Genomic DNA, 15826 nt, shown 5'->3' on the forward strand with positions numbered 1-15826 from the left:
TATATAGTTTTGTTAAATCTGGTTCACATCCAATTCGTGACCATACCTGGTACGACCATTTGTTCCCCCCCACACACACACAGACAGACACAAATTGCATAGTCATGTTTTCTCACACTCTGTGGTAGGTCATCAACCATGTGTCGTCGTCCCCCCCCCCCCCCCCCCCCTAAACACACACACACACACACACAAAAGTTGCATAGTCATGTTTTTCCTCTTCACATAGAATATGAAGCTCTCTGTGGTAGGTCTTAAGAATATATATAGTTTTGTTAAATCTGGTTCACATCCAAATCGTGACCATACCTGGTACGACCATTTGTTCCCCCGCACCCCCCCCCCCCCCCCCCCACCCCCCCACACACACACACACACACAGAGACAAAAGTTGCATAGTCATGATTTTCCTCTTCACATAGAATATGAAGCTCTCTGTGGTAGGTCATAAGAATATATATAGTTTTGTTAAATCTGGTTCACATCCAAATCGTGACCATACCTGGTACGGCCATGTGTATCCCACATTCAAACAAAAATATCACACACACACACCCACACACACACACACACACACACACACACAAACACACACACACACAAACACACACGTGCATGTACAGACAAACGCATGCATACGAACCTGCTTATAAAAGTCGAGCATCCCTCTAGGCTTTATAATACTCTGTACTTAGAACAACGTGTGCGATCTTACAACATGGCTGATGTTTGTCCTAACGCGCCGAAAAAAGCTCACCCTTTTTTGGGAAGAATAGAAAAAATGTTAGAACATGAAAAGATTCAATATTGGGTAATGTCAAACGAATGTACAGCCGGGTTTTTTTTCGATGCAGAAAAAGGAACCGTTTTGCTTTTCAAGTTCTCGGTCCCGGGAACACACGATCTTTTCCTTTCACGTAGAATATGAAGCACTCTGAGTTAGGCCTAGGTCAAAAGGTCAACAACGTAAAACACCCGTTCTGATGCATTCCCGAGCACAAACACACCCCCACACACACACACACACACACACTCGAATGCATACGAACCTGTTTATAAAGTCGAGCACTTCGAAAGTTTTAACAGCGGAAAAGGTTCGACCGAATTTCCAGAGTCAGTTCTTCACTACTTCGAAAGTTTGAACATCGGCAAAGTTCAACAGAATTTCCAGACCCCATGGATTTCTCGGCAGGTAAAAATTTGTATTTTATTCAATTAATAGTTAAATATAAATTGAAATACAATGTTTATGTAATTATCCAGTAGGCAATGATATTGATATAAACTCAGAACTAATCTTTCTGAGTACAAAAATCATCATACTTATCTGGTCATTATGTAATCTGGTACGATACTTTATCTAAATTGTAAATATTCATTACATTTATATTACAGTGCAAGACCGAGTTAAGCTCATCTGTTTCTAGTGTATAGGTAATTAAAATTTGTCTCTTAGATCTATGTAGTGATCTAAATGAGAATGTTAAGTTATTAAAAGTATGTTTTACTGTTTTATAGACAGCTTGGTGATTATTTCTGATGATGAGATTCCCGAAACAACCACTCAGGACCTTTTGAATCTGAGTTCCACACGTAAGTCAAAACATAAAATTGTGAATGTTTCATGCTGTAAAAGTCCTTCATACGTGAATATAACATTGTTTGTATCATATTCAGAATTTGAGGGAAACGTGTCTAACAGTGATTACGACGGAGATATTTCAGGTGAGTTGTAGTATATTTACCTTCTATTTACACAGCACAAAAAAAAAAAAAATAAATAAATAAATAAATAAATAAATAAAATAAATAAAAGATCTTTAACATGTTCTGTGACTTATAGATACGAGTGCTACAATAGAAGACCAAGAGGAAATCATCTCGGAAACCGACATTCAACAAGACATCGAACTACAACAGATCTGCGCAGTGTGGCGTGAATTCTTCGAAGCAAAGACTGATTTATTGGAAAACTTTGGACAGATTGATTATACACTTGAATCTGGTCGAGGTACAGATTTTATCCCATTACTGTACAGCACGCTTGAAAATGTGAATAGATGTCTCTCAGTGAGCATAAAGTTGATTAGAAAATTGTATGATAGATATGGCGCAGAAACGACTGAAATGCAGTTCGGATATGGAGATTAAAAAAAAGAGAACCGAAAATTCTCCATTATCGCATGATTTCTTTTATGACGGAAACCAGAGATTTTCAAATGATTCGCACACACCCCTGAACCCATATTTAACTGAAGCGATCAACAGGCTGAACGAAAGTTTAATACCGTCACACCAAGTCGTTAGTGAGAGACCTAATCAGAGTCCAAATCACGTCGTATCAAACACAACGGTAACGCCGATTGATATATTTTCTGAATTAAATCAATGTCTGTTAGAGTTACATAATAACCTAAATGAACACGGTCATTCAGTACAAATAAACCCTGATCTAATCGATGCAGTCAATCAGTTGAATGAAAATTTAAGATCGTCAGAACAGAGCAATACTCAAAATGAAAACCCCAGACGAATTTCCAGTCAAACTGTATCAAGTACGCCGGTCACGTCGCACGACATATTTTTCGAATTAAATCAATGTCTGTTAGAGTTACAAAATAACCTAATCGAACAAAGAGAATCTTTGCAGATAAATCCATGTTTAATAGACGTGGTGAATCAAATCAATGAAAATATGTCATTACCTACCGTTCAGAATATCGTCTCGACTCCAGAAAACGCTCAGGAACCTGGTCCGTTATCTTCTCATGATATGATACACGAACTTAATCAAAGTCTTATGAGGATAAATGACGGTCTTGTTAACTTAATCGAAAACCCTGACAATATTGCACAAAATTCGGAAAACGATAATGAACGCAACCGCCCAATGGAAAACATACACTCACCTAATACCCAAGATTCTCAAATGGAAAACACACATTCGCCCGATACCCAAGATTCTCAGATGGAAAACTCGCCCGATATCCAAGTAGAGCAAGAGGGTGATGGATTAGATCCTAATATTAGAATAATTAATAGGGAAAGATTCAACAACACTGAGATTAGGAGAAGAGTGAATTTTTCTTCTATCGCGAACGTTGACAGCTTTGCAGATTTTTATAATTATGTTTTAGAGATTTTAAACAGCGCGATTGAAATCGCTAACAATTTAATTTCTGCCAAGGATGTAGTCACCGTTGAAATTAGAGGTGATACGATCAATGTTTCGTCACGCGTTCAATTAGACAATGGTGTCATCGATTTAGGTTCTTTTCTGACCATGCTCGAAAATGCAATTCAGAGTAAACGTGAAATTTTTACCGATAATACCCTTGAAATAGTCGTCCAAATCGTTCGACCACCTCGGGGCGGTGGAATTAGAAGGAAAATAGGCCATATATTCAAATCAGAAACCTTGCAGAAGAAAATGCAGCATCTATACATTTTTCACAACAGAGACAACATGTGCTTCGCCTTGTGTGTTAGCCAACTTTTGAATCGTGAAAAAAATGATTTTGAAACCGAACAAATCGCTAGAAAATTACAACACGATGTGGGATTATCCGTAAACACCGCGGTCAGCTTCGCTGACGTACCGAGATTTGAGAGACATTTGAATTGCAAAATCGTAATCGTACACTGTTCTGCTAGCAAAGCCGGATACTCTTTCTTTCAAACTAGCAAGACTCCCCACGAAAAAACCATTTACTTGTTTTTACATGACAACCACTATTACGGGGTTAAAAGTATCAACGGACTTTTAGGAACGAGTCATGTTTGTCATTTCTGCCATTCGGGGTTTGACGTTTTATGGAAGCATAAATGTGCTTATAGCTGCAACGTTTGTCACGACCCCGATTGTTACAAACACCCTAAGAATGTTACTAAATGTCCAGAGTGTCAGAGACTGTGTAGCTCCCAATACTGTTTTGAGAGGCATAAAGCAAAGATTCAATCGCACAAAGGCGAATATTCTATGTGTGAAACGGGATTCTACTGCGGTAAATGTAAACGTGTGATAAGGGATAAACCTTCTAATCGAGAGAATCACGTATGTGCCCATTCGAAATGCATACTCTGTGGCCAAAAACTCGATGAGGATATCGAGCATAGATGTTTTATACAGAGGGCCAGGAAAGAAAGCGAAAATACGGATTATGTGTTTTACGATTTCGAGACTAGGCAGGAAACAGGAACACATGTAGCTAATTTCATATGCTGTATTGATTTTAAGGGTGAGGAGTGGGTGGCTGAAGGGGATGATTGCGTCAGTGCCTTCTTTAAAAAGTTTCGGTGTAATGCATACCACGGATACAAGTTTATAGCCCATAACGCTAGAGGGTTCGATTCATACCTTCTGTTAAACCATTTAGTGAAAGAAGGAATCACACCCGAAATCATAGCACAAGGCGGTAAAATTTTGTGTTTCATCGATACCGCGTTTCGTCAGTCCTACATTGATAGTCTATCGTTCTTACCCATGAAATTGAGTAGCATCCCAAAAGCCATGGGTTTTTCGGAAAGCAAGAAAGGCTATTTTCCCCATTTCTGGAACACCGTAGAACATCAGGATTACGTAGGACCGTATCCTGACCCTAAGTTTTACGGTGTAGATGGCATGATGCCTAAGGATAGAGAAGAATTCTTTAAGTGGTACAGAACGGTTTCTGACAAAGTGTTTGATTTCAAGAAAGAGATGGCGGAATACTGTGTGAACGATGTAGAAATTTTGAGAAAGGGTTGTATAGCTTTCAGACAAGAAATTCTGGATAGTACAAAGGTCGATCCTTTTAAATGCATAACGATCGCATCTGTGTGCATGAAAATCTTTAGAACCAACTTCCTGCGTAAAGACACTTTAGCTATTCCGCCTCTTGATAATTACATCACCACTCAGAAATCTTTCTCAACACCTTCCATACAATGGCTCGAATATGTTTCAAAAACGCAAAACCTACCCATTCGCCACGCGTTGAACGAAGGTGAAGTCAGGTTCGGTAACTATTACGTAGATGGTTACTGTGAGGAAGGGGAAAACCGTAAGGTTTTTGAGTTTCTTGGGTGTTTTTATCACGGCTGTGAAAAGTGTTTTCCCTCAATGACCCCGCATCCTCTTACCAAATCAAACGCAACCTTCGGAGATATCCGTCAAAAATCGATGGAGAGAATTAAGAATTTGCAAGACACTCTCAATTTGCAAGTCACTCTGATGTGGGAACACGAGTGGAATGAAATGAAGAAAAACGACAATCTCGTGCAAAATTTTCTAAAAGACTTTGACTTTCCTGAGCGTTTAAACCCTCGAGATGCTCTTTACGGCGGTCGAACAAACGCGTTAAACTTGCATTATGTAGCTCAACCCGGTGAGAGAATCGATTATTTCGACTTTACATCGCTTTACCCATTCGTAAATAAGACAAAGACATACCCGATCGATCACCCTATCATCATTTATCGTGACTTTCAACCTCTGAAAAATTACTTCGGTATCATTAAAGCAAAGGTATTACCACCTAGGGGTCTGTGGGCACCTGTTCTACCATTTCGTGTAAAAAGCAAACTCCTCTTTCCTCTATGTAGAACGTGTGCCGAACATCAGTTAAAACATTGCGATCATACGGCTCAGGAGAGAGCTCTTATCGGAACATGGGCATCTATCGAAATTGAGAAAGCCGTCGAAAAAGGTTACAAAATTCTAAAAGTGTTTGAAGTGTGGCACTTTCCTAAAAGGTCTGATAAGCTTTTTACGAGATATATTAAAATGTTCCTCAAGACCAAACAGGAAAGTTCAGGTTATCCGTCCTGGGTCGTTGATGAATCATCTAAACGTGAGTACATTCGCAAATATGAGGAGAACGAAGGGATTACGTTGGATCCGAAATTTATCACTGTTAATCCTGCCAAAAGATCCGTGGCTAAACTCGCACTAAACTCGTTGTGGGGTAAGATGTGTCAAAGACCAGACAGATCTAACACGACCTTAATTCGAGATCCTGCCGAGTTTTTACAGTTCATGTTCTCCGATATTTATAATGTGAGTCAGTTCTCTTTTTTGAATGAGGAGGTGGCGATGGTACAGTGGCGTTACGCAGACGAGAGATTGATTAAACCGCTAAACGCTAATGTATTCATCGGCATTTTCACTACAGCGTACGCTAGGCTTGAGCTGTACAATTTGATGGATCGATTGGATCAGCGTTGTTTGTACACAGACACAGATAGCGTCATTTTTAAAAGTAAGGAAGGTGACTGGATGCCACCCTTAAGCGATTACTTGGGTGGACTTACCAGCGAACTAGATGATGGCGATCAAATCGTGGAATTTGTAAGCGCAGGTCCTAAAACCTACGGTTACAAAACCATGAAAGGAAAAACAACCATGAAAGCTAAAGGCATTACTTTAAATTATATCAATTCTGAAATTGTCAATTTGAAATCACTAACAGAACTGGTGGACGAGCGAGTGAAAAATCCGGATCATACAGGTCATCTCGTAACCACGCATAACCAAATCGTGAGAGATAAAAAGGGGTTTCATTTGAGAAACAAATCACAGTTGAAAAGGTTCAGGGTTGTGTACGATAAGCGTGTTTTATTATCTGATTTTACAACTCTCCCTTACGGCTATTAAGACTATTCTTGTATATAGGTGTGTATAGTTTCTGTTGATGTGTTTTGTAAAGGAAAATATGAACGTGACTGCTTTTGACGCTAGGATGCAACTTCCCTTTTCATGTATCGTATGTGGACCGAGTAATAGTGGAAAATCTTTTTTTATCAAAATGCTGTTGGAAAACTGTAAAGAGGCAATGTCGGTTGTTCCGGAAAACATTGTCTGGTGTTATACGTGTTGGCAGCCTCTGTACGATGAATTATTGACCAGAATAAAAATAATTTTTCTTCAAGGAATACCTGATTCTTTGTGTGATGACGAACTATTTCCTCCAAATAAAAAAAACTTGTTGGTAATCGATGACTTGATGGAAACCGCCAGTAAAAATGACGAAGTAGAAAAGGCTTTTACAAAATACACACACCACAGAAATCTGAGCGTCATCTACCTCGTTCAAAACTTGTTTTTTCAAGGAAAGACCAGTAGAACAATCAACCTGAACACCAACTACATGGTTCTTTTTAAAAACCCTAGAGATAAATTACAGATCAGCATACTGGCTCGTCAAATGTATCCGGGTAACAGCAAGTATTTTTTAGAATGCTTTTTCGATGCCGTCTCTAGACCTTACGGGTATTTATTTGTTGACCTGAAAGCACAAACGCCAGAAGAACTTCGTCTCCGTTCAGGGTTGTTTCCGGGGGAGAAACCGGTTGTGTATGTTCCGAAGAAGAAGAAAAAACTTTAAAGTATCGAAAACAAATGTCTGAGCGATTGAAAAAAACCCTACCGTTGCTGAATTCATTACACAGGTCTCCATCCCGAAGGAGAAAGGATATATTACGCGATGCGCCCACAGATCTCATCCTGAGCATATGTGAACTAGCTTTAAACGTGCTCAGGGGAAACATACCACTGACGACAAAACAGTATCGGGTTTTAAAAAAACAAAAAAAATGGATCAAACTATTTGCTGATAAAAGAGCGTCCGTTGAAAGAAAAAGGAAAGTTATTAATCAATCCGGAGGATTTCTTCTGCCTTTGCTCAGTGTAGCCATTCCTTTTATAAGCAGCTTAATCGCGTCCCGCAACAATTAACATGGAGACTGCTGAGAAAATGTATTTAGTCCCTCAACATCAGATCGATAAACTTAGAAACATCACCGCGGAGAAGGAATCCATAAGAAAGACTGTTGAAAACAACTTGGACGATGCAATACGTGGTATTTTATCAAGGACTGATCTGAATGATTACGATAAGGCGAAACTCTACGCGTCTGTGCTGCAAAATTTTTTAAACTTGGTTAAAGTAGGAGAGCAGGAAACCGCCCAATTGACCCTGTCTCTACCTAAAATATCGGAAAGCAAAACGGAAGCAGCTGTGACCGAACCCCCCAAAGACGAGATCGTGCAAGAGGTCCTCGCTAACATTTCTGTTAGAAACAAAAGAAACGCTTCGTACGTTATGGAAAAACTTTTAAAAGCCGGGGCTGCGTGGAACGATAGCGGTGAATTTATTTTTAAAGGAAACACTATCAAAGGATCTCACATGGTGGATTTGCTAAAAAATCTCACGGCCCCTCATCGAGTATCCGACGAACGGAGGCCTTTAGGTTGGAAAGAGTTCTTACAGACAGTAGCCAACCTAAATATACCCTTTTCAGCAATACCTAATGGCGGTGTTCGACGCAAAATATCTGACATAAAAAGATCTAAAGATATCTCTCATCTTGTTTCCCCACCTAAAAGCAAAGACCACGATTCTGAGCCAGTTTTCAAATCCCCCGTTTTTAACCGTACTGACTGGTTTGATTTTTGAAAAGGACGAGGGACAAAGCATGTTATGTTATGTTATGTTACCCTTTATTTCAATAAAATAACTATTGTTTAACATTTTTCTTGTGAAGCATCGTCATTTAACATTCCACTACATATGCAAATGAAACATATCTAGAGAGTTAACACATTGTACACATGTAATTGAATGCTTTTTATTTACTCTAGGGTACATTTTTTTAACGAATGACACAACAGTGTTATCATTTCTAATTAAATCTTTGCTATACATAGACATAATACGGTTAAATGAATAACCTTTAGCTTTGTGACACAGAAAAAACACACAGTGTTGCCCGCAGCAAACAGACGTAAAGTTTTGAACTTGTACAGGGTTATATTTTATTTTGCAACAGTTCTTTGTCAAAAAATAATGAATCGATCGAGGAAAGAGTTCGTAGTCTGGAGGGTTTCCGTACGAGTCAAAAAATTCTCCTGTGTTTTCGTCATTAAGGCATAACGCTAGCCAGTGCTCACCCGGCATGTGTCTCGGATGTGTGTTTACGATGAATAAAGCTGGAAACTTTCTCAGAGTACTTGTAGGTAGCTCGTCACAGGCCATCACGCCATGAAATATTTTATCTATTTCAGGACAACTTCTCATAACCTCCGTTAGTTCTCTGGTATCCATGAGTTACTGGTAATCGATGAGCACGTTTCTTCGATTGTTTATTTCTAGAATGCTGTCAAAACTGGCATACACTATTAGATTCACCGTGATCGGAAGTGGTTGACGAAATCTGAGTTCCAATCGCATATTGCCCGATTTTATTAATGACAAATGTTGCCCACAATCGTCATCGGGATTCATGTTGAAAGCGAATAAAGTATATCCGTTCAGGTACTCTTCTCTGTTTATCGACAGTGCCTGATCTTTCAGCTGCTTTCCTGATGCTAAAATTAGAGAATGGAATTCACGGACCACGTTACCGGACTGAAAAACAGGCTGAAACGGCTTTGCGGGATATTGCGTACCATCTACGTACAGCGCGATAAACTCTGCATCGTAATGTTTAAAATTAAAAGGGTTTTTATTGTACGACCCGCTGAAGGCGTCGTTGTCAACCATCCCGAAGATAATGGTTTTAGGTAAGGGACCGAGGAAGAGGTTCTCTTGTGAACAAATGCGGCTCCCTGCAGCTAGACTGAAGGTCTTCAAACAGACTCTTTCGATCGGATACTTGGCTGTGGCGGTGAGAAGTGCTTGTCCGTGACCGATTTTTACAGACGGTGAGACGGTTACTTTCTTCACAAAAAGAGAAGCGTTGAGTATTTTCAGATTGAAATTTGCATTTCCTTCCTTCATCAAACAGAATTCAGCTTTGCTGCGAACCATTTTAATCCTCAAATCGATCCCGTTCAGTAAAAGTTTATCCTGAAAAAATATATCCGAGTGAATGTGTCCAATCAGGTCGAAGGTGTTGCTTTCAGCACTGAAACTGGCCCTTTTTTTGAGGCCTTCGTTTCGTCCGTCCGGGTCTGTGGCGTCCATATGCCCCGCTGTGTCTTTGTAGAATAGCCCGGTGCAAAATTGTGTTTCCAGTGTATCTTTTCCATAGTTGATAAGACTTTCAAAGGTGGCTCGGTATGGGTATGTACTGCTAGATTGAGAAATAAGACGATCCCCGAGCATGACATCCACTTGTGAAAAAAGTGAGGCTACGGGGTAGTTAACGACCCCAACCTTTGCATCGTTAGCTATATTGGAACCGTCGGGGTTCACGATTTTACAGGTCAGATGCAAAAAAGTGTTGTTCAAGTCGAGGTAATCCTCCCCGTTTCCAGCCACGTAGAACTCCAGGGGCCCGTTGTCCGTAAGAGCGGAAAGTGGTGGTATTTCGACATAAGTGTACTTTTCGATACTCGTTTGGGTAAAAGGTAATGTGAAAATATCCAATTCTGTCTTGGTACACTCTGAGGATAGACTGTGTAAGAACGCCATGATGTTAGAAAATGTTCAGCCGATTTCTCTTGTGAGAGATGTAAGGGTGCCTGTTGCCTCTCTGCTCGGTCTTTTTCACACTGTTCTTGATTTTAGTAACCTTACGTCTTTTATTAGGAACCACATGTCGACGCCCTGGGAGCCTTTTAGATTTTTTACGCGCTGTCAACGCAAGCCCCGATCCGTCTTGATTCTGAGCTTGTGTCTTGCTCATAATGTTGTTGAATACGTCACTTACGAACCCTTTAGCAGCTGTTTTTAAATGAGGCTTTGCAATAGCAAAACCCCTTTTGAGGAACGGAACCGCCATTCTAAAAAGACCCTTGAACAGTCCTCCTAGCCCCGACCCATACATGGTGGGGGCGCCTTGAAACCCAGGAAGACCATTTCCAGCCTGGTGGACATAATAATCCACGTAGGTCTGCGGATGAACGTAGCCCCTATCCATCATTTTACACACGGAACGAATGTTTAGCGGGTCTAAAGTGTAGTTTAGCAATAAATTTCCCGTAACTAAAAGGTATAGGCTTGTTCTGATCCGTTTTGACTTCGATTACTATATCGGTAATGTGGTTCTTGGTGAGAGGTACGTAATGCAACTTATCATAAGTAATTGTGACGACTTTGTTGTTTTCACCCGTTATATGTACGCATCTCAGTAACGGAGCAAAACTGTCACCAACTCGTTGATACTCGATAACGTCTGTATATACATACATCGTATAAAAGCCCGCGTGAATATCAGAGGGGTTAGGCGCTTCTGGTTCTCGGGCCGTTATCGGAACACCGGGGTTCATACCGAGCATATATGCTAATTTTCCATTAGCTTTGAACGCAAAATGTTTTTGGGATACGATGCGTATTTTATTTTTCATAGGGTTATAGAATAGCTCTATTCCGAGCTCCATTTTCTTTAAGTTGTTGTTGATTTCACTAACCACTTCATCGATATTTTTATAATATCCTGGAGTGATATTAAAGTTACTGTTTAGTGTTCTCTTTCCATCCCTCTGAATAATATGACACATACTGTCTTCCTCCGTTAACGAGTACCAACTCTGGATATATTGAACCTCTGCGAGCGATACTTCCCATATTCCGTTCAAATCGATTGGTTTGGCGAATTTAGTAGTGTAATGCGAGATCTTATTATTAGGGTAAATATCCAAAGACGCGTTGCTTGGAAGGGTCACAAAGAAACCACACTCTTCCATGGTTTAATGAGTATAGTTTTCAGTTTTGTTCACGGTGATCCTTTTGTTATGTTAACTACGTCTTCGACCGGAACCCACGAATTAAATTTATCGGGCCAACCCACCCATTTCACCAGGCAGATTTTTTTCTGGTTTCGGGTCTTTTCAGACAAGATTTTCTCAATTTTAAACGTCTTGTCCTTACCGATAATGATCTTTTGTAGCTCGGGTTCATAAAATGTTCCGTCAATTTTTTCACCATCATAGTCTCGTAATTTATACACTGGGGGATCTCTCGGTATCTGTTCGGAGATTGTAAAATATTCATCCGTAAAGTTTTGCTCGTATCCTTTCTCAAACTGTCTTTTTAAACGAGAAATTCTAACGATATCACCAACTTTAAACTTGAAATTTAGTTTCTTTAATTTAGGTGTGAACAATCCGTAGAGGGTTTTAAATACTCTGAAGGAATTGGATTCGTTGACCTCGGCAGGTTTCATTTTGATGCTGGAATGGTAATTGTGATTGTACGCTTGAATCAAATCCTGAACTATGTCGATGTATTTTCTCGTGTTAAAAGCGGTAAAATATCTCCACATCCTGGTCTTTAGCGTTCTGTTGAACCTTTCACACACCGATGCTTTTTGCCCCGTACCCGTAGCAAAGTGAATAATGTCATGTTTTTTCATTAATGTTTGAAAATTTTTGTTAAAAAACTCCTTCCCTTGATCAGTTTGTAGTTTTCTGGGGACCCTACCTTCATTTAGAATGGAATCAAAAGCTTTAGTTACTTCGATTCCGGTCTTGTTTCGTAACACACGTACCCAGGCATATTTGGATAAAATATCTATACACGTGATCATAAATTTCGCATTGTCGTTACTCTCTGACAAGTTGCTCATATCGACTAAATCAGCTTGCCATTGTTCATCGATGTTCTTCACAAAAACCTTGTTTCTTTTAAACTTTGTAGATACTGGTTTATGTAGACTGTATGCATCCTGCTCTGCTAACCAGTTTTTTATTTCAGTATCATTAGCTCTTTTACCTATTTTCTCAACAATAGCTCTTTGCAAACTCTCAACACCACCGTACGAACCAGGTTCTGACGGTGTATAATATATATTCTTCATCAATCGTTCAGTCATTTTCGAGTGTCAAGACAAGAATGATCAAACACCAGTGTAGAATAAGCATTTATCTCAGAACACGTGAGTAAGGTATTACATATTCAATCAAAGTAACATTTTCCATTTCTAAACACACGCAGGTTTAGATACATGTTTAGTTTACATTCAATTGATTCAGCAATACATATAAAAAAAAACAACTTGTTACACACCTATGTGTTAAGGACACACGCTATTTACGAATGTCTTCAGCATTTTTGTTTTAATCGGCTTCAGCCTTTTCTCGCAGTTAGAATAGACGTGGCTTGTTTTGAGGTTTCCCATGTATGCGATGGTTCAGCAGGTTCCAGAGATGAGTGAAAGTTCCAGTAATCTACGACGTCTTCGCACACTTGCTCGTTGAAAACGTCTTTGGTTTTCTCCTTGACCTCGTTCAGCACGGTTTTGATGTGAGGCTCGTCTCGCCATTCACACACGGTGGCTTCAGCGATGCCTTGAATTTTTTCCAGGGAAGGAGTGTGTTTGATTCCACACAGTTTCAGACCTCTTGCCAATGTGTATTTGAACCATGGTTTAAACAGTTTTTTCAGCAATCGGTAGGTGTTTAGGTGTAGATAGTACTCTTCAGGATCGAACAAACACGCGTGTTGGAGTTGACTCGGGTGATCGATCGCGCAGCCGTGACAGTTGTCCTTCAGATCTTGTTGGATAACTCTGTCCAGCAGTTCCCCCGTAACAGCACGTATGATGGTTAGAACAGTGTTGGTTATACACCCGTCGGCTTCATCGTTGGTTGTCAGATAGGTCAGATTTCTTTTTCCTAGGCTTTCACCGTCTTCAAAACCCGAACTGGTCACATCATCATCATCATCATCATCATCATCAGCAGTAGCATACAGGGTTGCATCAGAGGTGTAGAAAACGGGGTTGATTTCACAAGACATATTGCTGGTTGACGCTCAGAATACTTTGGATCGATATGTAATCAGACTCATTTATATAGCGTGTGGGAGGAGTCTTGGGGAGGTGGAGTTTCTGATCAAGAATAGTATATTGACGATCTCAGAATAAGACTTCTTCTAGCCTTTTTTTTATTTGCATCATTTCTTTGTCTCTTCCAGTTTTTTGGAATAATTCATCGATTTGCCGGAAGTAGCGTTGCAGATCGTGCCAGCTGGTTCGGTCATACCTCACTTCACAATTCTCTTTGTTATCAGGGGCGTTGTCACCGGTTAATACAGCAGCACAGTGCAGTGAAACTTGGTTCTTGGAGAAATTTGTTGCTCTGATACAGTATTTGCATTGAAGATCCGTACTGTTCCATTTACGTCTGTACGCATCCGGGGAAAAGAAATCCATTCTAACAATGTAGTCAAAATCCTTGCACCATTTTCTGAACTTTTTCCAGTCACCTTTGTTAAAAGTTACGTTCTCTGTAGCACGGCTCCAGTGGATGTGTCCCGGGACCGAGAACTTGAAAAGCAAAACGGTTCCTTTTTCTGCATCGAAAAAAAACCCGGCTGTACATTCGTTTGACATTACCCAATATTGAATCTTTTCATGTTCTAACATTTTTTCTATTCTTCCCAAAAAAGGGTGAGCTTTTTTCGGCGCGTTAGGACAAACATCAGCCATGTTGTAAGATCGCACACGTTGTTCTAAGTACAGAGTATTATAAAGCCTAGAGGGATGCTCGACTTTTATAAGCAGGTTCGTATGCATGCGTTTGTCTGTACATGCACGTGTGTGTGTTTGTGTGTGTGTGTGTTTGTGTGTGTGTGTGTGTGTGTGTGTGTGTGGGTGTGTGTGTGTGATATTTTTGTTTGAATGTGGGATACACATGGCCGTACCAGGTATGGTCACGATTTGGATGTGAACCAGATTTAACAAAACTATATATATTCTTATGACCTACCACAGAGAGCTTCATATTCTATGTGAAGAGGAAAATCATGACTATGCAACTTTTGTCTCTGTGTGTGTGTGTGTGTGTGTGGGGGGGTGGGGGGGGGGGGGGGGGGTGCGGGGGAACAAATGGTCGTACCAGGTATGGTCACGATTTGGATGTGAACCAGATTTAACAAAACTATATATATTCTTAAGACCTACCACAGAGAGCTTCATATTCTATGTGAAGAGGAAAAACATGACTATGCAACTTTTGTGTGTGTGTGTGTGTGTGTTTAGGGGGGGGGGGGGGGGGGGGGACGACGACACATGGTTGATGACCTACCACAGAGTGTGAGAAAACATGACTATGCAATTTGTGTCTGTCTGTGTGTGTGTGGGGGGGAACAAATGGTCGTACCAGGTATGGTCACGAATTGGATGTGAACCAGATTTAACAAAACTATATATATTTTTATGTCCTACCACAGAGAGTTTCATATTCTATGTGAAAAGATGTACCAGGTGTGCGCAACGTGTGGGGCGGAAAAACACACATGGCAGCACCATATATGGTCACGAATGGATGTGATCCAGATTTAACATAACTATTCATATTTTTATGATCATGACCTTTGATCTAGATATAGAGAGTTAGAATGTGCATCTTTTTGACCTTTGACCTATACCTGTCAAAACTAGGGTTACAATATATACAAACTATCTTCTCTCTCTCTTAGTGTATACGCTGATAACAAGCGGAAAACGATAATTTGTGCTTTCTGGTAGAAGCAGCTTTATCTTTCTTGAATAATAATTGGGCTAAAAACCAACAACAAGGAGCTTGAAGTGTTTCTCCACTCATCCATATGAATGATTGGTATTGCACTTAATTATAAAGGCTCCTTGCATTCATAAAAGAATAATATTTACATGAATATAAGGAGAGCAAATCCCAATGTAGGCCATACATCAGGATTTTATTCTTAATCGCACTTTATAACTAAATTTTATGTTCAGAATTAGGGATTTTCATATGCATACAATTTTCAGTAAAAAATAATAAATCCATGCAGGGTCACATCATTGTCTTCAGTAATAATTTTTTAACCTAATTTATGCATTTGTTCTCTCATTGTTGAGGTGTTACTACTTCATTTTACATTCCCATGTTATATTTGGCTACTGTTGTTAATCTGTTATAAGCAGTTCATTAAAAAGG

General features: G+C 39.8%; 1 protein-coding gene across 3 annotated transcripts; it reads left to right on the forward strand.

The window, feature by feature from the left end:
• Positions 1-360: 360 nt before the first annotated feature.
• LOC124627088 (uncharacterized) lies at positions 361-6908 on the forward strand. 3 transcript variants are annotated; one of them, XM_053685198.1, is made up of 4 exons: positions 361-1434; positions 1519-1593; positions 1678-1725; positions 1844-6908. In XM_053685198.1, exon 4 carries the CDS (start codon positions 2099-2101, stop codon positions 6632-6634), a length of 4536 nt encoding a protein of 1511 aa, XP_053541173.1. In that variant the 5' UTR covers positions 361-1434; positions 1519-1593; positions 1678-1725; positions 1844-2098; the 3' UTR covers positions 6635-6908. The 3 variants fall into 3 exon arrangements, with proteins under 3 accessions (XP_053541173.1, XP_053541175.1, XP_053541174.1); XM_053685200.1 differs by lacking the exon at positions 361-1434 and having other exon boundaries at positions 1443-1593; positions 1844-4647; XM_053685199.1 differs by lacking the exon at positions 361-1434 and having other exon boundaries at positions 1459-1725.
• Positions 6909-15826: the final 8918 nt, after the last annotated feature.

The sequence above is a fragment of the Ictalurus punctatus genome, chromosome 13 (assembly GCF_001660625.3).
Source record: "Ictalurus punctatus breed USDA103 chromosome 13, Coco_2.0, whole genome shotgun sequence".
Classification (NCBI taxonomy): Eukaryota; Metazoa; Chordata; class Actinopteri; order Siluriformes; family Ictaluridae; genus Ictalurus; species Ictalurus punctatus.

Coding starts and splice junctions, on each gene's coding strand:
- LOC124627088 (XM_053685198.1), top strand. CDS start 2,099: ATGATAGATATGGCGCAGAAACGACTGAAATGCAGTTCGGATATGGAG.